Source organism: Natator depressus, chromosome 2 (assembly GCF_965152275.1).
Source record: "Natator depressus isolate rNatDep1 chromosome 2, rNatDep2.hap1, whole genome shotgun sequence".
In the NCBI taxonomy this organism is placed as follows: Eukaryota; Metazoa; Chordata; order Testudines; family Cheloniidae; genus Natator; species Natator depressus.
In genome coordinates, this window is record NC_134235.1 from 265,058,267 (window position 1) to 265,081,761 (window position 23,495).

General features: G+C 52.8%; 1 protein-coding gene across 1 annotated transcript in view; it reads right to left on the reverse strand.

The window, feature by feature from the left end:
• DRC11L (dynein regulatory complex subunit 11 like) overlaps nt 1-23,495 on the reverse strand; it is a 68,804-nt gene that overhangs the window by 20,697 nt on the left and 24,612 nt on the right. Inside the window, exons 5-12 of the mRNA XM_074943591.1 lie at nt 15,612-15,683; nt 8,284-8,489; nt 7,590-7,674; nt 7,069-7,179; nt 6,742-6,817; nt 5,574-5,680; nt 4,540-4,632; nt 4,236-4,288 (exon numbers count right to left, since the gene is read on the reverse strand). Of these exons, the coding sequence (XP_074799692.1) occupies nt 4,236-4,288; nt 4,540-4,632; nt 5,574-5,680; nt 6,742-6,817; nt 7,069-7,179; nt 7,590-7,674; nt 8,284-8,489; nt 15,612-15,683 (803 nt within the window). The remainder of the gene's footprint in view (nt 1-4,235; nt 4,289-4,539; nt 4,633-5,573; nt 5,681-6,741; nt 6,818-7,068; nt 7,180-7,589; nt 7,675-8,283; nt 8,490-15,611; nt 15,684-23,495) is intronic.

Here is a 23,495-nt window from a genome sequence, read left to right on the forward strand (position 1 = left end):
CAATCCTGCTCCAGTGTTTGTGGGAGAAGTGTGGGGTGCAACACACCTGGGCCTCAGTGTACCACCCTCAGTCCAACGGGCTGGTGGAGAGGTTCAATGGGACCCCAAAGATGATGCTGAAAACCTTTATGGACCAGCACCTGCAGGACTGGGACAAGCATTTACCTCACCTGCTGTTTGCATACAGGGAAGTGCCCCAGGAATCCACAGGGTTTTCCCCGTTTGAGTTGCTGTATGGGAGGAGAGTGAGGGGACCCCTCGACTTGATGAGGGCTAAGTGGGAGAGGAAGGCCTCTCCCGACGGAGAATCAGTGGTGGCGCATGTCCTGACTTTCCGGGAAAAGCTCGTGGAGCTCATGGGCTGGGCCAGAGGAAACCCAGCCAGGGCGCAGAGGAAGCAGACGGTCTGGTACGACCACTCAGCACGTGCCTGCTCCTATGCCATCAGGGACCAGGGGATGCCCCCGTGAGGAGGGACAAGCTGCAAGCTGCCTGGGACGGCCCCTTCAAGGTCATCAGACAGGTAAACGAGGTGAACTATGTAGTGGAACTGTCCAACCAGGCTCAAAGCAGCCGGGTGTATCATGTCAACATGATGAAGCCGTACTGGGACAGGGAGATGTTGGTGCTGGCTGTGTGTGGGCAGGGGGAGGAGAAGGGAGAGGATCCCCTAGTGGGACTCCTCCCTGAGGCTGGTCCTGACCCCTCGCTGGAGTCAAATTCCCCTTTCAGACCAGCTCACCCCTGCCCAGCAGGCCGAGATCAGAGCGGTGCTGCCTTCATACCGGCAGCTGTTCTCCAACCGGCCTGGGCTCACTAACCTGGCTGTACACAGGGTGGAGACGGGAGGCAACCCTCCCATCTGGTGTTCCCCATTCAGGGTCACTGGGAAAACAGCCCAGGACCTGGGCAGAGAGGTTGGGGACATGCTGGCTTTAGGGGTGATCCAGCCGTCCTCCAGCCCCTGTGCCTCACCCGTGGTGCTGGTCCCCAAGAAGGACGGGTCGATCCGGTTCTGTGTGGACTATCGGAAGCTCAATGCCATCACCGTGTCTGATGCCTACCCCATGCCTGGGACCAATGAGATCCTAGACAAGTTGGGGGGTGCCTGATACCTCACTACCATGGATCTTACCAAAGGCCACTGGCAGGTGCCTTTGGACCCAGAGGCCAGGGCAAAGTCTGCTTCACCACCCCAATAGGGCTCTTTGAGTTCCTGGTCCTTCATTTCAGCCTCAAGGGGGCACCTGCCACCTTCCAGCACCTGGCGGACCAGTTACTAAGGGGGATCGAGGACTTTGCTCCAGTGTATATTAACAATATCTGTGTCTTTAGCCAGACCAGGGAAGAACATGTGATCCAGATGAAGAGCGTGCTGGGTCACCTCCAGGATGCAGGACTGACCATAAAAGCTGGAAAGTGCAAGGTGGGGATGGGCCACAAGGTGGGACGTGGCCACCTGAAGCCAGAGCCAGCCAAAGTGGAGGCAATCAAGGACTGGCCCGCTCCCCAGACTAAGAAGCAGGTCAAGGCTTTCATTAGGATGGTGGGGTACTACTGGAGGTTTGTGCCCCACTTTAGCTCCCTGGCAGCTCCCCTCATGGAGCTTTGTAGGAAGGGAAAGCCAGACAAGGTGGTCTGGACCGAGCAGTGCCAGAGGGCTCTCTGAGCGCTGAAGGGGGCACTTATCCAAAGCCCGGTGCTGGTAAACCTGATTTTAACAAACCCTTCCTGGTGTTCATCGATGCCTGACACGGGGCTGGGTGCGATGCTGATGCCAACTGATACTAAGGGGGAAAGACACCCCAGTGCATACCTGAGCAAGAAGCTGCTGCCCCAGGAGCAGCACTATGTGGCTATAGAGAAGGAATGCCTGGCCATGGTGTGGGCCCTTAAAAAACTACAGCTGTATCTATTTGGACGGCGCTTCACGGTGTGCGCTGACCATTTGCCCCTGACGTGGCTGCACCAAATGAAAGGCCAAGCTGCTGAGATGGAGCCTGCTCCTCCTGGGTTATGACATGGAGCTGGTCAATGTGAGGGGGAGTGCCAATGTTATAGCCGATGCTTTATCACGGGGCGGGGGGCCCTGAACTTCCCCAGGTCACTGGCTAAGTGACCCCACTCAGTTCAGACTCGGAGGGGGGAGAGATGTGACGAAGTGGGGGTTTTCTTGTTTTTCCTTGTTTTTTCCAATGGTTTGCATGTAGAGGGGGTGGGACTCAGTTTCCCTGGGTGTTCCTGGTTCATGGCTCCTGCCCCTGAGGGTGAGGGGAGAGGGAGTTTGTGGTTACAGAGGACCGGCAACGGAATTTGGGACCCCAGCCAGTGGCCTGGAGAATGGATACCCCAGCGACTAGTGACCTGGTGATCTGGTGACCGTGAGGCCCAGCTCAGGAGTCACAGCCAGTTCTGGCCAGTGGGCTGCGAAGAGAGGACCCCGGTGACCTGACCAGCCGGTTCCAGCCAGAGAGGGCCAGAGGACGGAAGAGAGGAGAGGAGGCCCAGGTGACCCTGTTTACCTGGAGAGGAGACAATGGACAGAGGTGGGACTTGGGGGAGGGGATATCAGATGCTCAGCTGGAAGGGGGGCTCTGGAATGGAGAGAGGGAGCAGGCAGAGCCCACCTGGATGCAGAGGAGCCTTGGATGTGCTGTGCTGAGGGAGGCCAGGCCTGAGGGCCCTGAGAGTTTCCTATGCTGTCTTCAGACGCTCAATAAACCCTCCTGTTTTACGCTGGTTGAGAGTTACTCTGGTCTAGAGAACAGGGTTGCATTATTCCATCTGGGAGTGGAGGCCCCAGGGGTCCAGAGAGAGGGAACTCGCTGAGGGGGCCTATAGCGAGAGACAGGCGTGCTAAGGCTCAGAGAGGTGCGGTTCCAGGAGGTGGAAGGGCTTAACCCCCGAGAGAGAGTGGACAGCCCAGAAGGGCTGTCTCACTGAAGGGGGTGTGATGGTGCACCCCATAAGGTTTTATGGAAATATGCTTATGAATGTATATATATGACATAACTGGAATATGTTTTATGCTACATATGCCATGTAACATATCTATGTAAAGGTTATGATCTACTGAATATATTCATCCAATTTGTATGCATGTGTCATTGTTGTATTTGAAGTTATGAATATTGGCTGTATACTTGTTTGATTTTAAATAACCTTAGTAAGGCATTTGGTCAGCTTCTTTAATGAACAATGGATGTTGGAAGGCCCCAAACCACATAAGAGGTCTTCCTGGAGACATTCAAGATACCATGTGGGCAATGGCTGCTGCCTGTAAAAACTGAGTCATGCGTGGACATGTGACTTGCCCAGTTGACTCCAAAACTCCATCTTGGAGCTGGACTTTGCATAGGAGAGAGGAGGGGGTCTCCTCCCACAAGAGAAAGTCTATTTAAGCCCGTGGGAGACCCCTCCATTTTGTCTTCAGCTGGCTAAAGAAGTAGCCTCTCCACCCCCCAGGATACCTGAAAGAAACTGGAACAAAGGACAGTAACTACAGGGGGTGTGAGTGATTGCTGGACCCAGACTAGAAGGAGACTAGTCTGTAAAAGGAAGCTTACTGGAATTCCTCTGAGGGTGAGGTTTTTATCTGCATTCAGCTTTCTTACTGTATTAGACATAGATTTGCGTGTTATATTTTATTTTGCTTGGTAATTCACTTTGTTATGTCTGTTATTACTTGGAACCACTTAAATCCTACTTTCTGTATTTAATAAAATCACTTTTTACTTATTAATTAACCCAGAGTATGTATTAATACCTGTGGGGGGGGCAAACAGCTGTGCATATCTCTCTATCAGTGTTATAGAGGGCAAACAATTTATGAGTTTACCCTGTATAAGCTTTATACAGGATAAAACAGATTTATTTGGGGTTTGGACTGCATTGGGACTTGGTCATCTGAGTGTTAAAGACAGAAACACTTCCTAAGCTGCTTTCAGTTTAAGCCTATAGCTGTTAGGGGACGTGGTTCAGACCTGGGTCTGGGTTTGCAGCAGGCTAGCAGGTCTGGCTCAAACCAGGCAGGGCACTGAAGTCCCAAGCTGGAAGGGCAGGAAAAGCCGGGGCAGAAGTAGTCTTGGCACATCAGTTGGCAGCCTCAGGGGGGTTTCTGTGATCCAACCTGTCACAGGGGGTTCCCCCCAGGGATCGTACAGGGCCAAGAGTGGGCACCACCTATGAGTCCATGTCTGGGGTCTCCCCCAAGGAAAGGGGGTCAGGGATGATACCTGTCCGGGGTTAAATCTTTCTCCTTTTTCCCACCTTTCTTCCCTTTCTTTTGCTGGGAAAAGAACAACAAACCTTAACCTCTAAGCAGGCTGAGAGCCCCCACCACCACCACCATGTAAGGGTCCTCTCCCCATCTCCATGTCTCCAGTGCCAGCCCCCCACCCTTTGTGAGAGTCCCCCCATCTGTGGGCCGAGTAATATCACTCCATCCCCACTCGCTGGTATAGGTCCCCAGGGCTGTCCCCCAGTGAGTGCACCCCCTCGCCTTTGGGGGACCCTGGGGTACAGGACACACCCTCTGACCTTGTTGCTCTTCTTTGCCATGTGAGATTTCCCCTCATCTCGATCCACAGCCAGTTTCAGTAGCTGCAACTCCTCTCGCATCAGCTCATCCACCTAGGGGGAGAGAGCCCTTGAGACAGCAACTGGGGCCGCCCCACAAGCCCAGGAACTCCCCACTGAACAGTCTTGTTCCCTACATGTTCCCTCCCCCCAGGCTCCCTGCTATCCCTCACTGTCTTCTGCTTGGGATGCACGGAGAACAGTGGACGGCCATCTTCCCTGACGGCAGCCTGGCTTCCATCCCACTGCACACAAGGGGCATGGCAGCCATCTTCACTAGAGGCAGCCTTGCAGCCCCCCACAAGGGCTACAGGGGCATGGCAGCCATCTTGGGTAACAGCAGCCGGGGGCTTCAGTCCAGCTACAATTTTAAAAACCCACCTAACATCTTAAGCCAGTGCCCAGCTCACACCTGGGGGACCTGGGAGCCCCATTCATCCTCCAGCACCGCTCAACCAGGTGAACCCAGAGCCCCAGCTCCCCTAAAGCAGAGACCCCCCCACTTAATCCCTGAACAACAGAGACTTATCCCCCCTCACACCAGTGGAGCTGGGAGCCCCACTCACCCCCCAGCACCCCTGAACCAGGGGAACCCAGAGCCACAGCTCCCCTAAAGCAGAGACCCCCCACTTATTCCCTGAACAACAGAGACTTATCCCCCCTCACACCAGTGGAGCTGGGAGCCCCACTCACCCCCCAGCACCCCTGAACCAGGGGAACCCAGAGCCACAGCTCCCCTAAAGCAGAGACCCCCCCACTTAATCCCTGAACAACAGGAACTTACCTCCCCACCATGCTGGGGCACCTGGGAGCCCCACTCACCCCCCAGCACCCCTGAACCAAGGAAATCCAGAGCCACAGCTCCCCTCCCCTAAAGCCAACCTCAGGGGACCTCAGAGCCACCCCACACTCAGGATGCAGTCCCTGGGGCAGTGATTCCTCAGCAGGGCGAGCCCCCTGGTATCCCACGACACAGCCCTGTCTCTGCCCCTCACTTGCAGGCGCAGCTCCTTCTCCACCTCCTTCCTCTTCTGGGCTTTGATCAACTCTGGCTCGTAGCGCTGTTCGAAGTTATTGGACTCATCCCGATTCCCCCAGATGGCTGCAGAGAAAGGGGACAGGTCAGATGCTCCTTTTGCCCCTCCCAGCTCTGCCTTCCCTCCCCCTCCTCCTGAGGGCACTGATTGGTTTCCCTTGGGGTGTCCACCTTTTCACTGTGTGGACCACATTTTAATAGGGAGAATATCTCAGCGCAACTTCCCTCTTCCCATCCACCTCCCCCCCCCCGCAATTTTATAATCACGCAACAACCCCGGGGTATCTATAGCAACCACTTACATGGGAAAATAATATTAGGAAAGGATTTAAGCCCAGCAAAGTTCTCTGCATTTTAATCCCATACAGCAGTGATCCCATAAGCAAAGCCTAGCCATGCCCTGCAGGCACCTACGGACTCTCAAAAGAAAACTGTCTCAAACGCACGTGTGACAGTCTGGCTAAGATCAATGAGGCCCAAGGAGCTCAGTGCAGCCTGGGGATAGGCTTCCAGCTCTCCACGTCAGCAGGAAATGACACAGTAGCACAGTGACTAATGCCCAAGGCAAGAATATGCCAGATTTTACAAAACCAGTTGCCCAATGTGAACATGTGAGTGACCCAGGATAACAACCTAGCTGTGTAGGGAATGATATTACCGGAGATGGCACAGCTGCCTCTGTGCCATGGCTTCATCAGCTCAGCAATGGCAGATCTCCCTGGCGTAACACAAGCTCTGTGCTGGTTGTTCCCCAGCTCAGCATGACCCTTAGCCCTGAGCTCGGCAGGGCAGGTGTGTGCCTCCCCTGCCCACAGGGTGGAGGGTTCAGGGGTGGTGGGCACAGGGGGGCAGTACAGGGGATGAGTCGTCTTGTTTAACACAGCAAGACTCAGGCAAAAGTGACTAAACTCCAGTAACTGGGCCAGGCGGGATGTTCTCATCCCAGGCCAGAAAGTCACAACTGCACCACCCAAGCCAGGTGCACCCAAGCCAGGTCCAGGGCCGGGTCTCTCTGTTAGTCCTGCCCTAACCTGCTCACGACCCCCCGCCACCCTGCTCCTGGGTCTGTACAGGTCAGAGCGGTGCTCTTAGGTCCCCCCACTGCCCCAGGCTCAGGTCCCCCTCACTCTGATACTGTGTGAAGCCCTCGCTGATCACTGTCAGGAATTTGGACAGAGCCAGTTTCAAACCTTCATCTTCTTCCTGGAAAAAAAACCCCAAACCCAGCAAGTTACTCAAATGAACTGAACCACTATTGGGGGGAAACCCTGGGGGGAGCCCTAGGACACAAGGAACAAGCAGTGCCTGGCCCTGCCCCAGAACTACCCTCCATGTGCCACCATCAAACTCTGCCCCACTCCTTCAATCCATGTGCCCCCCTTGCTCCCCACATTTGGAGTACTCTATCCCTGCTGTGGGGCTTTCCCCTGCCCCACTACCAGCCAGCCTCTCACCTGTTTCTTGTCCTTGCCTTTCTTCTGCTCTCTTTCCTTAGTCTTCTCTTTATCCTTCTTATCCTTCTTCCTCTGTCCCTCATCTTCCAGGAGGTCCAGCTCAGCTTTGACCTGCGGGAATCCCAGCCAGCTGGACCTACCCCTCGGTGCCAGAGTCCCCAGGCCACAGCAGGATGTGACTTGGGGGGGCGGGGGGAGAGGGCAGAGCTCCTTGAGTCTCCAGGGGGCAGGCAGCTGCTCCTGGCAGACCTCAGGGTGCAGCAGTGTGGAGGCGAGTATAGCTGAGAGTCCTTTCTGACCTGGGGCTGGATCAGAGCTGGCCCTCTTAGCGGGGAAAGGCCCCATTTCCCATTCCCTGTCCACCTGAGCCAGCCACTCTCCAGCTCAGAGCCAGCGACCCGTATTCCATTCCCCACACCCTGGGCTGCATTGGAGCTGGTGCCCCCTATAGAGGAAAGGCCCCACTCTCCTGCTATCGGCTCATGAGCCTCAGCCCCCTAGCCTGGGTCCTGCCCTGTTACCTGCTCTGGAGTCTTTTCTGCAAAAAGGATGCTGGAGCCTCCAATCTCCTTGTCAGGGAATTCGGGGAAGCGGCCGGTCAGGTCGCTGTGGAAGGAAAACATGAATGTCAGCACTCAGCCGTGACACCAGTGAGCATGTCCCAGGCGCAAAGCCCTGTGCTAGTTCGTTAGCTGCAGGCCACTGCCAGGTGGGCCCCGGGGATCATGGGAGGCCTGGGCCGTGAGGGAGCCGAGGAGTGAGAGGGCAGGCTAGGAAGTGTGCTTGGACTGGGGGAGACAGTGAGCAGATGAGTCAGTGCGGCAGGCAGGGCCGGCTCCAGGCACCAGCGAACCAAGCCGGTGCCTGGGGTGGCAAATGTAAAGGGGCAGCAGGACGTCAGGCTCTGGGGCGGCAATCCGCCCTTGACGGCGGCGGGAATTCGGCGGCTGCTCCATCACTCCGCCTCTGTGTTCGGCGGCAAGGTTTTTTGTTTTGTTTTTTTGCCACTTGGGGCGGCAAAAACGCTGGAGCCAGCCCTGGCTGCAGGTTTGGCTGGACGGGGAGACAGGGGCACAGGGGTGGGCTGCAGAGCACTGGGGTGGCATAGGAGGAATGGGGTGAGGAGTGTGGTGACTGCGGGGCAGCAGGGAGCCCGGGAAAGGGATGGGAAGATGGAGGGGCATGGGAAGGGCCCATGCAGCCGTGCACACTCACTGGCACTCGATGAACCACTGCCGGAGCTGCTCCTTCATCTCCTCCCTCATGTCAGGTCCCTCCATCTCGTAGAGCCCTTCCTGGATGCTCATCAGGGCCTGCTGGTACTCGGCTTCATAGTCAGCCTGCCGCAGACGCCGGAACTCCTCCCCAAGCTGGGCCCGCAGCATGGTGCCTGACAGGCCCAAGGCCTTGGGATCTGGGGCCTGCAGGGGGAGGACCAGAAAGATGGAGGGCAGGAACATGGGAACACCCCTGAACTGACCAAGGTGGGGGGAGCACGAGCAGGACGGGGCACTGTGGCACAGGCCCAGCCCTGTACTGACCGGGGGTAGGGGGTAGGTTGGGAGACTGGCAAGGGGGATGTCAGAGCCATTAGCGCTGGCTGGATATATCTCAGAGCCTCCATTTCCTGCCATGGCAGTGGGCCCCTAACCCTGCTCTGGCCTTGCTCCCTTGTTTCCCCTGCCCCGGTCTCTGGTCCTCTGGGTGCAGGCGGCAGTACTGGGTGACAATGAGCCGGGAGAGTGTGCGACCTGGAAGGGACATTAGCAGCATCAGGGAGAAATTGTGTGCGAAGGCGAGCAGTGCGTGTGTAAATTGCCCCGTAATGAGTTTGTAATATGCATGTGTGGTGCTTCCCGCGCGGCGTCATCACAATGGCACAGGCACTTTCCTGCCTCATTGCCTCCCAAATGGATTTTAAATATCATTCTGAGGACACAATTATTTAAAACGCTGAACTAAACACGCACTAATGGGAAAGCGGCGTGTGGCCCACACCAACCATTCCTCACAGGGGCTGCTCTCCGATGGCCTGGCCCCACCCCACCCCACCCCTTGGCCACTCAGCAAACCAAGGAGCTCTCTGCTTCCCTCGCAAACAGCACAAATCTAGTCAGGAAAATCCTCAAGGAAGCAGAGAAAACTCCTGCCAACCTGCAGCCCCCTCCTTGCCCTGCAGCCACACTCCCGACCTCCCCCTGCAGCCAACTCTCCACTGCACACCCCAACCTCTCCACCCTGCAGCCTAATCCTCTCCACTCTACCAGGGCTGCTGGAACAACTTGTATAGCGGGGGTGCTCAAGAGCCATTGAACCAAACCGTAAACCCTGTATACAATAGTCGGGCTCAATGGGTAGTGATCAACGGCTCAATGTCTAGTTGGCAGCCAGTATCAAGCGGAGTGCACCAGGGGTTGGTCCTGGGGCCAGTTTTGTTCAACATCTTCTTTAATGATCTGGATGATGGGATGAATTGCACCCTCAGCAAGTTCGTAGATGACACTAAACTGGGGAGAGTGGTGGATAAGCTGGAGGTAGGGATAGGATCCAGAGTGACCTAAACAAATTGGAAGCTTGGCCCAAAAGAAATCTGCTGAGGTTCAACAAGGACAAGTGCAGAGTCCTGCACTTAGGACGGAAGAATCCCATGCACTGCTACAAGCTGGGGACCGACTGGCTAAGCAGCAGTTCTGCAGAAAAGGACCTGGGGATTACAGTGGATGAGAAGCTGGATATGAGGCAGCAGTGTGCCCTTGTTGCCAAGAAAGCCAACGGCATATTGGGCTGTATTAGTAGGAGCATTGCCAGCAGATCGAGGGAAGTGATTATTCCCCTCTGTTCGGCACTGGTGAGGCCACACCAGGACTATTGCATCCGGTTTTGGTCCCCCCACTACAGAAGGGATGTGGACAAATTGGAGAGTCCAGCGGAGGGCAACGAAAACGATTAGGGGGCTGGGGCACATGACTTACGGGGAGAGCCTGAGGGAACTGTAGTTATTTAGTCTGCAGAAGAGAAGAGTGAGGGGGAGATTTGATAGCAGCAACCGAAGTGGGGTTGAGTTCCAAAGAGGATGGAGCTCGACTGTTCTCAGTGGTGGCAGATGACAGAACAAGGAGTAATGGTCTCAAGTTGCAGTGGGGGAGGTCTAGGTTGGATATTAGGAAAAACTGTTTCACTAGGAGGGTGGTGAAGCACTGGAATGTGTTACCTAGGGAGGTGGTGGACTCTCCATCCTTAGAGGTTTTTAAGGCTCAGCTTGACAAAGCCCTGGCTGGGATGATTTAGTTGGTGTTGGTCCTGCTTTGAGCAGGGGGTTGGACTAGATGATCTCCTGAGGTCTCTTTCAACCCTAATGTTCTATGATGGAAACCACTTCAAGAATTCTTTGAGGGGGGTCAACAAGCATGTGGACCAAGGGGATCCAGTGGCTGTAGTGTATTTAGATTTTCAGAAAGCCTTTGACAAGGTCCCTCACCAAAGGCTCTTACACAAAGTAAGCTGCCACGGGATAAGAGGGAAGGTGCTCTCATGAATTGGTACCTGGTTAAAAGACAGGAAAAAAGGGTACGTATAAATGGCCTTTTTTCAGAATGGAGAGAGGTAAATAGTGGTGTCCCCCAGGGTTCTGTTCTGGGACCAGTCCCATTCAACATATTCATAAATGATCTGGAAAAAGGGGTAAACAGTGAGGTGGCAAAATTTGCAGATGATACAAAATTACTAAAGATAGTTAAGACCCAGGCAGACTGCGAAGAGCTACAAAAGGATCTCTCAAAACTGGGTGACTGGGCAACAAAATGGCAGATGAAATTTAATGTTGATAAATGCAAAGTAATGCAGATTGGAAAGCATAATCCCAGGTACACATATAAAATGATGGGGTCTAAATTAGCTGTTACCACTCAAGAAAGAGATCTTGGAGTCATTGTGGATAGTTCTCTGAAAACATCCACTCAATGTGCAGCGGCAGTCAAAAAAGCGAACAGAATGCTGGGAATAATTAAGGAAGGGATAGCCAATAGGACAGAAAATATCATGTTGCCTCTATATAAATCCATTGTATGCCCACATCTTGAATACTGCATGCAGATGTGGTCACCCCATCTCAAAAAAGATATATTGGAATTGGAAAAGGTTCAGAAAATGGCAACAAAAATGATTAGGGGTATGGAACAGATTCTGTATGAGGAGAGATTAATAAGACTGGGACTTTTCAGTTTGGAAAAGAGACAGATAAGGGGGGATATGATTGAGGTCTACAAAATCATGACTGGTGTAGAGAAAGTAGATAAGGAAGTGTTGTTTACTACTTCTCATAACACAAGGACTAGGGGTCACCAAATGAAATTAATAGGTTAGATAAGTTCATGGAGGATAGGTCCATCAATAGCCATTAACCAGGATGGGCAGGGATGGTATCCGTAGCCTTTGTTTGCCAGAAGCTGGGAATGGGCAATAGGGGATGGATCACTGGATTGATTACCTGTTCTGTTCATTCCCTCTGGGGCACCTGGCATTGGCCACTGTCGGAAGACAGGATACTGGGCTAGATGGACCTTTGGTCTGACCAGTATGGCCATTCTTATTTAGAGAAGGGCAACAAAAATTATTAGGGGTATGGAACAGCTTCCATTTGAGGAGAAGCTTAAAGAGAGGAGAGATTAAAGATGAGGAGAGATTAAAAAGACTGGGGCTGTTTCATTTAGAAAAGCGATGACTAAGGCGGGATATGATAGAGGTCTATAAAATCATGACTGGTATGAAGAAAGTGAATAAGGAAGTGTTATTTACTCCTTGACAAAACACATGAATGAGGGGTCACCCGATGAAATTAATAGGCAGCAGGTTTAAAACAAACTAAAGGAAGTATTTCTTCACACAACACACAGTCAACCTGTGGAACTCATTGCCAGGGGATGTTGTGAAGGCCAAAAGTATAACTGGATTCAGAAAAGAATTAGATAAACTCATGGCAGATAGGTCCATGAATGGTTATTAGCCAAGATGGTCAGGGACGCAACCCCATGCTCTGGGTGTCCCTAAGCCTCTTGACTGCCAGATGCTGGAACTGGACAACAAGGGACAGATCACTTGATAATTGCCTTTTCCTGGTCATCCCCTCTGAAGCACCTGGCCCTGGCCACTGTCAGAAGACAGGATACTGGTCTGGATGGACCTTTGGCCTGACCCAGTGTGGCCGTTCTTATGGGGAAGCCTCCCCAGCACAGAGCACCATGGCCATCCTTGGCTCTGGGGCGTGGTGGGAAGAGCCTGGAGTAGTTCCACTGACACCTGGGCCATGCTGAGCCTAGCGCTGGCAGAACATCAACGTGGGGGGTAAGGTCACCTTTGCCCCCTTCCCCAGGGCTCAGTCTTCTGTGCCATGCAGAGCTCAGCATAGAAAAGGGGGCTGGGGGAGAGCACCAAGGGGTTGGGAGAGCAGCAGCAGTTATATGGGGCTTGGGCATAGTGCCAGGGCCTGGCCTGCATGTGGGGCTGGGAAGGGAGAAGAGAGGGTATGGCAGCAGGGTGAAACAAGGGCACTTTGATTGTTCTGAGCAGTGATCAATTCATTCAATACGACACACTGTTGGCAGGGCAAACTAAATAAGTGCTGTCACCAGAAGCCACACTCCTCAGTATCTCGGGGTAGCCCCAGCCCCAGGACAGGGTCTTCCTTCCTGCCTTGGGATGGGCTGTGTGGTGGAGCAATGCCTAATGGCGTCGCAGCTCTACGTAAACTCATGGCTTCTTCTCAACCCATCTTTCCTCCACCCAGTGACACTAACTCCTGCAGCACCACAGAACTGCCCCAATACATATTTGTTGGTTCGGAACGGAGGTAGGGAGCAATTGTTTTTGCCATCTAGCTTTAGCTGCTTCTTGCTTTGCATGGAGTGGAGCACTCTTCTATCCGGCCCATAGAAAGGTGCGTCACCCGAGTGAGATTCTTTGCCCTGGGCTATGCAGGATGTCAGAGAAGATGATCAGTGGATTTAGGGAACCGCTATCCTTAAAACGAAATCACTTAAACCAGGCTATTGGGCCTGGTTCTTTTTTCATGTGCTAAGCAGGAGTAATCCAGCCAAGGTCAATGAGATAGCCTCAGGCCCCTACTTTGACTTCATATGCCACTCTGGCAGTGTATCAGGACCATGAAGGGCCTGTAGTTAGGTCAGATGGAATTTCCCAGGGCCAGAGCAAGTGTGGTCTTATTCTGTCCCCACTCCTGCAGGCCCCACTGTAGGGACAGGCCAGGGAGAGGCCTGGTCAGAGCGTTCAGTGCTGTGGGGCTTCGGGGCTGCAGAGCCATCCCTAGGCATCTATGGGGAGGCTGCCATAAAGCGGAGCAGATCCTGGGGCTGCTCTCTCACTCACACGGGATCTGATTCAGCCACTGCAGCAGCAGAGTCTGGACAGTCTAGATGTGGCATAAACCCGCCTTTGCTCCATCTCCCCCTGAGCTGTGCCTGTCAGGAGACACAGCATAGGACCTGTCCCACTGGAGTTACACCAACGTAAAACCAGCCTCAGGGAGAGCAGAATCCGGCCCAGTGGAGAAAGGTTAGGCTGCCAATGGGACCTTATCAGGGAGCACTTCTGAAGTTTGTTTGGAGCAAACAGAAGGAACTGGGCCATTACTATGCTGTGTTGGAGCCTTGGGACAGTAACAAGCCTGCAGCGCGAATTGCGGGGGGATGATTCTTATACCATGAGGCTGCTCCCCAACTTCCCCCAGGGCAGGAGGTGCAGAGAGGGGAGGAACAGGGGCAAGGAGGGTATGCAGTATTCACGGGCGTGCCTGCCTGGGGCAGCACCCAGACACAGAGGGGCTCTATGGATCCCACATCCCCTCAAACACTCAGGTCCATCCTGGTATTGATGGCCTGGGTGGGGTGGACGGGTTTCCCATATCCACTTAGACACCAGGGTGCATTTCGGTGCCACACGGTGGGGGATAAAGAGATCCCATAAGCCCTCAGACACTGGGGTCCGTCCCAGTCCTGATGGACCTGCCCTGAATGGGGAAAGGGGAGAAGAGAGCCTATAACCCCTCAGACACTGGGGTCTGTTCCAGTCCTCATGGACCTGCCCTGAATGTGGGGAGGGGAGAAGAGATCCCATAAGTCCTCAGATACTGGGGTCCGTCCCAGTCCTGCTGGACCTGCTCTGAATGGGGAAAGGGGAGAAGAGATCCCATAACCCCTCACACACTGGGGTCCGTCCCAGTGCCATCATGATGGGGTGGGGGCAGGAGACCCCAGATCCTTGCAGACACTAGGGTCAGCGTCTGTTAGGCCTGGAATGACATTTGCTTGTCTGAAATGAAGCTGCCCCCTGCAGACATCCCAGGAGGTCATGGAGGTCGGGGTCCCTAGGGTTTGGGGGTAGCAGCCTGTCTCAGGCAGGACTGGCAAGGCTGCGGAGTGCAGGGTGCAGGTCACCCCCTGACAGCGCTCCCCCTCCCCCGCCTGACCCTGGTGCTGAGCAGCAGGAGTCTGTGGAAGTCACTCCGTCTCTCTCACCGCAGGCAGGGGAGCCGCGGCTGCACTTCATTAGGGGGTTCATATTTCACCCTAATGGCTTTCTCTGCGCCGAAGCCATCCATCACCAGCTCATTTCCCTGCGAGTGCCTTACTGCTCCTGCCTGCGCCATGTGGAACGGTTTCTAATGATGCACTAGAGCAGCGGCCCCGGCAGCACCGCCTCCTTGGGACCCAGCCCAGCGAGAGGGACACAGAGTGGGGCCGCACTGACAGCCGCTCTGGCCTATCCCCACCAGCAATGTACCCAGAGAGAGAGAGACTGAGACCTGCAGGGCCTGCCCCCAACACACGCCCAGGGGGAGACCAGCCATAGACTATCCCGACCCCATCCCTCAGCATTCCCACAAAGGGAGGGTGCCGTGGGACTCAAAACCTGGAAACTGAAGTTAGACAAATTCAGACTGGAAATAAGGTGTCAATTTTTGACAGTGAGGAGCTGGCAAATTGGATCCATTTCCCAAGGGACATGGCGGCTTCCCCATCACTGACCAGTTTTATATGCCGATGGCATGTGTTTCTAACAGCTCTGCTCTAGGAATTATTGTGCAGCAGGTCTCTGGCCCAGGTCAGACTAGATGGTCACAATGATCCCACAATGGCCTTGGAACCTGTGAAGCTATAGGTCGGGAGCAGCTGCTGCAGCACGTTGTGTCTGCCCCCTCCTCAACATATCCAGAGCCACGACACCGACCACAGAGATGTCCCGAGTACCGAGACTGCTCCCACCTAGAGTCAGCTGCATCCTGGGCCAGAGTAATGTGTATTGTTTGTGGGTACAATAAATAAATAACCTAATGAATATGACGGGTGGGGCTTATATTGAGGTTGGGGAGAGAGTACTCGGGGCAATGCCACTGGGTGGGGGAGAGCACGTGTTGAGACAGGTTGAGTGGGGAGGGACACGTGGACAATGCAGCCAGGGCCATGTGTCAAGACTGGGCTCGGGGGGGGGGGGGGGGGAGGGCACGCATTGAGAGCTAGGGAGGGACTAACCATCCCGATAAAAGCCATCTCCCTCTGTCTCTCCAGCTTAGTGCATCTGCGTTGCAGGCAGCCTTTCCAGACCTGTGGGGAGAAGGAACATAGGGATGTGAGAACCAGGACACAGAGCCATTCCTCCCAGTCACCGTGCTGCCAATCCCCGCCAGTATCCATGGGGCCAGGCAGCTCCCTGCACAAGGCCCTCGTCCTGGAAGTCACACTCTCTGTGGGTGCAACCCTGAGACACCCTGTCACGGCTTTACTGGTGTGTGCTATACCTCGCTTGTAAGCCAGCCCTATGCTGTAGCTTTTTACCAGGGTGAGCCCTGGAGCCCTCTCAACTCTGAGACGGGGCCTGTTGGCTTCAGCTGTCCTGGTTCTCTTCCTGTGCTCTCAACAGCAAGTCCAACTGATTTCAAACTCCTTTTGATAGACTTTTACATCTTCAGTAAATATTTGTAGTGATTTAGTACAAGTCTTGCCTAAACAAAACAGCATTTATTGCTGCAATACAGTACTTAGAGACCCGGTTAGAATGGTGAGCAAAGTTTGCATCAGAGCCCAGTTCTGTGGAACCTTCTTGCCTGCTTTCCTGAGATTCTGTAAATCCGTCTCAGGGTGTGTCTACACAAGGGATTTAATCTGAAGAGTTTGATGCGCACCAGGTAACTCTCAGTACAGGAGCTTGTCACGGAGTCCCTGGGCAATACTCTGGAACTGCTCCCCATGAAGCCAGTCAGGACTCTGGGGCAGTTGCCTTTCTGTGAGCAGCCTGTCTTCAGGACACACAGCTCACACGGCTTCCACCTTCCTGGGTATGACCTCGGGGCATTCAGCCTCCTCTGCCCCTCCGTGCGCTTCCCACAGCGAGTCCGCCTAGGCAGGGTCCTGGGGAAGCCAGAGGGTCCTGCCCCCCAACTCCGCAGTCAGACGGGACTCTCAGCCAGCCAGTAACACAGAAGGTTTATTAGACGACAGGAACATGGTCTAAAACAGAGCTTGCAAGTGCAAAGAACAGGACCCCTCAGCTGGGTCCATTTTGGGGGGCCGTGAGCCAGACAACCACGTCTGCACTTCACTCCATGTCCCCAGCCAGCCCCAAACTGAAACTCCCTCAAGCCCCTCCTCCTCTGGGCTTTGTTCCTTTCCCGGGCCAGGAGGTCACCTGATTCCTTTGTTCTCCAACCCTTTAGCTCTCACCTTGCAGTGGGGAAGGGCCCAGGCCATCAGTTGCCAGGAAACAGGGTGTCGGCCATTCTCTGTGTCCAGACCCCTGCACGCACCTGCCCTCTAGGGCTCTGCAATGATCATACACCCTTACCCCACCCCCTAGATACTTGAGAACTGCCTAGGGGAAACTGAGGCACCCCCACACTATTCAGAGGAAACATTAAGAACAGTCCCACTTCGTCACAGAGCTGCACTAATAGCATGCACTCAAAAAACCTGCTCCATTTTCAGTTTGCATCGTGTGAACATACGGCAGTCCACTTTTGTTGGACTTTCACACTGCAAATTGGGAAACTGAGGCAAAGGACACTGCCCAACATACAGTGGGGTGGGTGTTCATATACGGTCACATGTTTTTGAATCGTGGTTGTAGTGTTTCTCCAAATGAATGCAGTGTCCCCTTTTTCCTGTTCACAGAAATGTTCTTCTGTTAGTCGCAGCCTCAGTACTCACAGCGGGGCCACTACTGCCATTAGAGGCACCCGGGGCGGTGCTAAATTTTCCCACATTATTGGGTGGGGGCTCAAGCTGGTTATGATTTGTATTGTTAAGAGGAACCTCTAGATATTGAACCCCACCCTTGTTGCAGCTGACTCCGCCTGGCAGAAGTGTTACAGCTGGAACCCATATGACTATCACCCCCACCAGGGCAGAGAATTTAAAAACAAAAGCAGTTATTTCTCCACTGTGCTCTGAGGACTAGTGGACCCACCGTGACAGGTTTACAGACCTAAATGCAGGAGGGTCCACAATGCTAGGATCTTTTGGACTGCAGTACCAGTCAAACCAGTCAAATTAGTGGAGAAAGAACTGTTTGCCCCCAGGTATTAATGGTGTGGAGGCTGGGCCAGGTATTCTGGGAGACGCAGCTTATCCCCGAATGCCCTGGCTAATGAAATCATACAGAAGGAAGGTACAGTTTCACCATCGCCTAAGTGGTTGCAGAATGGTACTCAAGTGTGCATTTGGCCGGAGATGGTACTCTTTATGGACTAGGTTGCACAATATTTGTGAGAGCAAGGAGGGGAAGCCTTGCTGATGGGGGGGGGGAGGCTGCGGTGTGAGACTTGCCAGCAAGGCAGCACACAGAGAACACATACACCTGTGGGAATGCTGGCAGAGACACCTATTGTTCATATTTTGAGCTCCATGCCTGAACACGTTAGCCCATGGGTGGGTGGGGACGCAGACAGTGAGAGCACTGAGGTATCACATGGGGGTAGCTGAAGTTCAGAGTTCCATGTGTGCTTCTGTAAAACCCAATTAATTATTTCAGCTTTATTTAGAGGATTCTCTGGGTAAATGAAATGATGACCTATGATGGGTGCAACACTAACAACCTTCCGTGCACAACAGAATGGGAAGGGGAGGAGTTACAGGCCAGTATGTCCCCTGCCTCTGTCACTTGCCTCTGTCACTTGCTAGGCGAGCTTGAGAGGTGCAAACAGAGGCAATGAACGGGGAGTTTCAGAGAGAGTTTGGAGAGGCTTTCCTTCCAGGTGCAGTGCTATACATGATACCAAGATGACCAGCGATGGAACACTGGTAGTGACCTGCAACAGATGTTCCATGTTCTCTTTCCTGCCTGAAGGCAGCAAGGGTTTCATGAAGTGGCTATACTCACAGAAAAGATTCTTGGATTGGCAGGGCAAGTTGGGATGCTACTGAGACTAAGAGAAGCTGAGGAGTTCCTATACAGCCAGGTTCATACCCCAAGTTCAAGGAAGAATGGATCTGGAGAGAGAGAGGAAGTCAGAGAAGAGGCCTGGTGATTCATAGCCACCAGAGGCAGGAGGTTACAGCAGCTGGAGACAGAGGAGGATGTGGCCACCAGAGAGAAGAGGACCAGGAGGAATTCCACATGGCTAGAAGTTTCAAATCAATACCAAGTCCACAGCATGGAAACATTGGAAGATACCTCTCAATATTCAGCAGGTTCAAGGGAATATGGGACACACATATGGATGGCAGCTCAGCCCAACCTGTAAGAAAATGAAGCTTGCCTGCAAAGGGTTCTCCAACTGTCCAAGGAAAACAGACAATCATTGTTCAAGATTCAATACTCGGAAGAACCAAAAGAATACGCTAAGGTATGCTAAGGGCTGCATTAAGGAGGCTGTGTTGGTGAGTATCTGAGTGTTTGTATCTGAGTGTTTGTTGTGAGGACAGTTTGACTATGTGCTTGATTGGTTGTTTGAAAAGGGCGGGAACTGGGAGTGCTTTGTTCCAGGTGAGCCTTAAATGGGCCTGACTGTATTAAAAGCTAGTCAGCTGCGAACCAGCTGAGCAGCGAACAGAAGGAGTTTGCCTGGGGAAAGCCCACTGAGGCTTACATCTTGCTGGATTCTCTGAGTAATTACTACAACTCCTGAGGAAGCTCGAAGAAGGAAGGTAATATGGATGGTGAGTGTTCAGCTGTTGTGACCTGCACTGGATATGCCATGTTTGTCTTTCTTCCACAGGACAGAAGCGACTTTGTCTGTACAAAGTGCAAGCTGGTCTCCATATTGGAAGAGAAGGTTCAAGGTCTGGAGCAACAGGTATTGACCCTGCGTTGCATTAGAGAAACTGAAGATTTCCTGGACAGACATCAGGATATGCTTCTACGGGCACAAGGTTCTGAAGATTCAGAGCAGGCTGCACATCGGGGACAGGAGAACGGTGAAGAAATTTGGCATCATGTGACCTCCAGAAGAAAAAAGGGGAACGTCCATGTACCAGCAACGCCAATACAGGTAAGTAACCGTTTTCATGTTCTCTCCACAGGTCCTAAGGCGGAGAGTGGACCAAATGATACGTCTGAGGGAAGGGAGCAGAAGGAGACTCCACCGATTGGAAGGCATGAGATACACTGTCCTAGGGTTGGGGGTTCCACGAGCACCGCTCCCAAGAGAAGGAGACGGGTGCTGGTAGTTGGGGACTCTCTCCTCAGGGGGATTGAGTCATCTATCTGCCGCCCTGACCAGGAAAACCGAGAAGTCTGCTGCTTGCCAGGAACTAAGATTCGCAATGTGACGGAGAGACTGCCGAGACTCATCAAGCCCTCGGATCACTACCCCTTCCTGCTTCTCCGTGTGGGCACCAATGATTTTTCTGCGGAAAAGGACCTAGGGGTGACAGTGGACGAGAAGCTGGACATGAGTCAACAGTGTGCCCTTGTTGCCAAGAAGGCCAATGGCATTTTGGGATGTATATGTAGGGGCATAGCCAGCAGATCGAGGGACGTGATCATTCCCCTCTATTCGACATTGGTGAGGATTCATCTGGAATACTGTGTCCAATTTTGGGCCCCACACTACAAGAAGGATGTGGAAAAATTGGAGGGAGTCCAGCGAAGGGCAACAAAAATGATTAGGGGTCTGGAACACATGAGTTATGAGGAGAGGCTGAGGGAACTGGGATTGTTTAGTCTGCAGAAGAGAAGAATGAGGGGGGATTTGATAGCTGCTTTCAACTACCTGAAAGGGGGTGCCAGAGAGGATGGTTCTAGACTATTCTCAGTGGTAGAAGATGACAGGACAAGGAGTAATGGTCTCAAGTTGCAGTGGGGGAGGTTTAGGTTGGATATTAGGAAAAACTTTTTCACTAGGAGGGTGGTGAAACACTGGAATGCGTTACCTAGGGAGGTGGTAGAATCTCCTTCCTTAGAAGTTTTTAAGGTCAGGCTTGACAAAGCCCTGGCTGGGATGATTTAATTGGGATTGGTCCTGCTTTGAGCAGGGGGTTGGACTGGATGACCTCCTGAGGTCCCTTCCAACCCTGATATTCTATGATTCTATGATACTGCCAAGAATGACCTTGAGCGGATCACTGCAGACTACGTGGCTCTGGGAAGAAGGATAAAGGAGTTTGAGGCGCAAGTGGTGTTCTCGTCCATCCTCCCCGTGGAAGGAAAAGGCCTGGGTAGAGACCGTCAAATCGTGGAAGTCAACGAATGGCTACACAGGTGGTGTCGGAGAGAAGGCTTTGGATTCTTTGACCATGGGATGGTGCTCCAAGAAGGAGGAGTGCTAGGCAGAATCGGGCTCCACCTAACGAAGGGAGGGAAGAGCATCTTCGCAAGCAGGCTGGCTAACCTAGTGAGGAGGGCTTTAAACTAGGTTCACCGGGGGAAGGAGACCAAAGCCCTGAGGTAAGTGGGGAAGTGGGATACCGGGAGGAAGCACGAGCAGGAGTGCGTGACAGGGGAGGGCTCCTGCCTCATACTGAGAAAGAGGGACGATCAGCGGGTTATCTCAAGTGCCTATACACAAATGCATGAAGCCTGAGAAACAAGCAGGGAGAACTGGAAGTCCTGGCAAAGTCAAGGAATTATGATGTGACTGGAATAACAGAGACTTGGTGGGATAACTCACATGACTGGAGTACTGTCATGGGTGGATATAAACTGTTCAGGAAGGACAGGCAGGGCAGAAAAGGTGGGGGAGTTGCACTGTATGTAAGGGAGCAGTATGACTGCTCAGAGCTCCAGTATGAAACTGCAGAAAAACCTGAGAGTCTCTGGATTAAGTTTAGAAGTGTGAGCAACAAGGGTGATGTCATGGTGGGAGTCTACTATAGACCACCGGACCAGGGGGATGAGGTGGACGAGGGTTTCTTCCGGCAACTAACGGAAGTTACTAGATCGCAGGCCCTGGTTCTCATGGGAGACTTCAATCACCCTGATATCTGCTGGGAGAGCAATACAGCGGTGCACAGACAATCCAGGAAGTTTTTGGAAAGCGTAGGGGACAATTTCCTGGTGCAAGTGCTGGAGGAACCAACTAGGGGCAGAGCTCTTCTTGACCTGCTGCTCACAAACCGGGAAGAATTAGTAGGGGAAGAAAAAGTGGATGGGAACCTGGGAGGCAGTGACCATGAGATGGTCGAGTTCAGGATCCTGACACAAGTTAAAAAGGAAAGCAGCAGAATATGGACCCTGGACTTCAGAAAAGCAGACTTTGACTCCCTCAGGGAACTGATGGGCAAGATCCCCTGGGAGAATAACATGAGGGGGAAAGGAGTCCAGGAGAACTGGCTGTATTTTAAAGAATCCTTATTGAGATTACAGGGACAAACCATCCCGATGTGTAGAAAGAATAGTCAATATGGCAGGCGACCAGCTTGGCTTAACAGTGAAATCCTTGCTGATCTTAAACACAAAAAAGAAGCTTACAAGAAGTGGAAGATTGGACAAATGACCAGGGATGAGTATAAAAATATTGCTCGGGCATGCAGGAGTGAAATCAGGAAGGCCAAATCACACCTGGAGTTGCAGCTAGCAAGAGATGTTAAGAGTAACAAGAAGGGTTTTTTCAGGTATGTTAGCAACAAGAAGAAAGTCAAGGAAAGTGTGGGCCCCTTACTGAAGGAGGGAGGCAACCTAGTGACAGAAGATGTGGAAAAAGCTAATGTACTCAATGCTTTTTTTTTTGCCTCTGTCTTCACGATCAAAGTCAGCTCCCAGACTGCTGCACTGGGAGCACAGCATGGGGAGGAGGTGACCAGCCCTCTGTGGAGAAAGAAGTGGTTCGGGACTATTTAGAAAAGCTGGTCGTGCACAAGTCCATGGGGCCGGGTGTGCTGCAACCGAGAGTGCTAAAGGAGTTGGCGGATGTGATTGCAGAGCCATTGGCCATTATGTTTGAAAACTCATGGCGATCGGCGGAAGTCCCGGACAACTGAAAAAAGGCTAATGTAGTGCCCATCTTTAAAAAAGGGAATAAGGAGGATCCTGGGAACTACAGGCCAGTCAGCCTCACCTCAGTCCCCAGAAAAATCATGGAGCAGGTCCTCAAGGAATCAATTCTGAAGCACTGAGAGGAGAGGAAAGTGATCAGGAACAGTCAGCATGGATTCACCAAGGGCAAGTCATGCCTGACTAATCTAATTGCCTTCTATGACGAGATAACTGGCTCTGTGGATGAAGGGGAAGCAGTGGACATGTTGTTCCTTGACTTTAGCAAAGCTTCTGACACCGTCTCCCACAGTATTCTTGCCAGCAAGTTAAAGAAGTATGGGCTGGATGAATGGACTATAAGGTGAATAGAAAGCTGGCTAGATTGTCGGGCTCAACGGGTAGTGATCAATGGCTCCATGTCTAGTTGGCAGCCGGTATCAAGTGGAGTGCCCCAAGGGTAGGTCCTGGGGCCGGTTTTGTTCAATATCTTCATAAATGATCTGGAGGATGGTGTGGATTGCACCCTCAGCAAGTTTGCAGAGGACACTAAAGTGGGAGGAGAGGTAGATACGCTGGAGGGTAGGGATAGGATACAGAGGGACCTAGACAAATTGGAGGATTGGGCCAAAAGAAATCTGATGAGGTTCAACAAGGACAAGTGCAGAGTCCTGCACTTAGGACAGAAGAATCCCATGCACCGCTACAGACTAGGGACCGAATGGCTAGGCAGCAGTTCTGCAGAAAAGGACCTAGGGGTTACAGGTTTCAGAGTAACAGCCGTGTTAGTCTGTATTCGTAAAAAGAAAAAAGAAAAGGAGTACTTGTGGCACCTTAGAGACTAACCAGTTTATTTACAGTGGACAAGAAGCTGGATATGAGTCAACAGTGTGCCCTTGTTGCCAAGAAGGCCAATGGCATTTTGGGATGTATAAGTAGGGGCATTGCCAGCAGATCGAGGGACGTGATTGTTCCCCTCTATTCGACATTGGTGAGGCCTCATCTGGAGT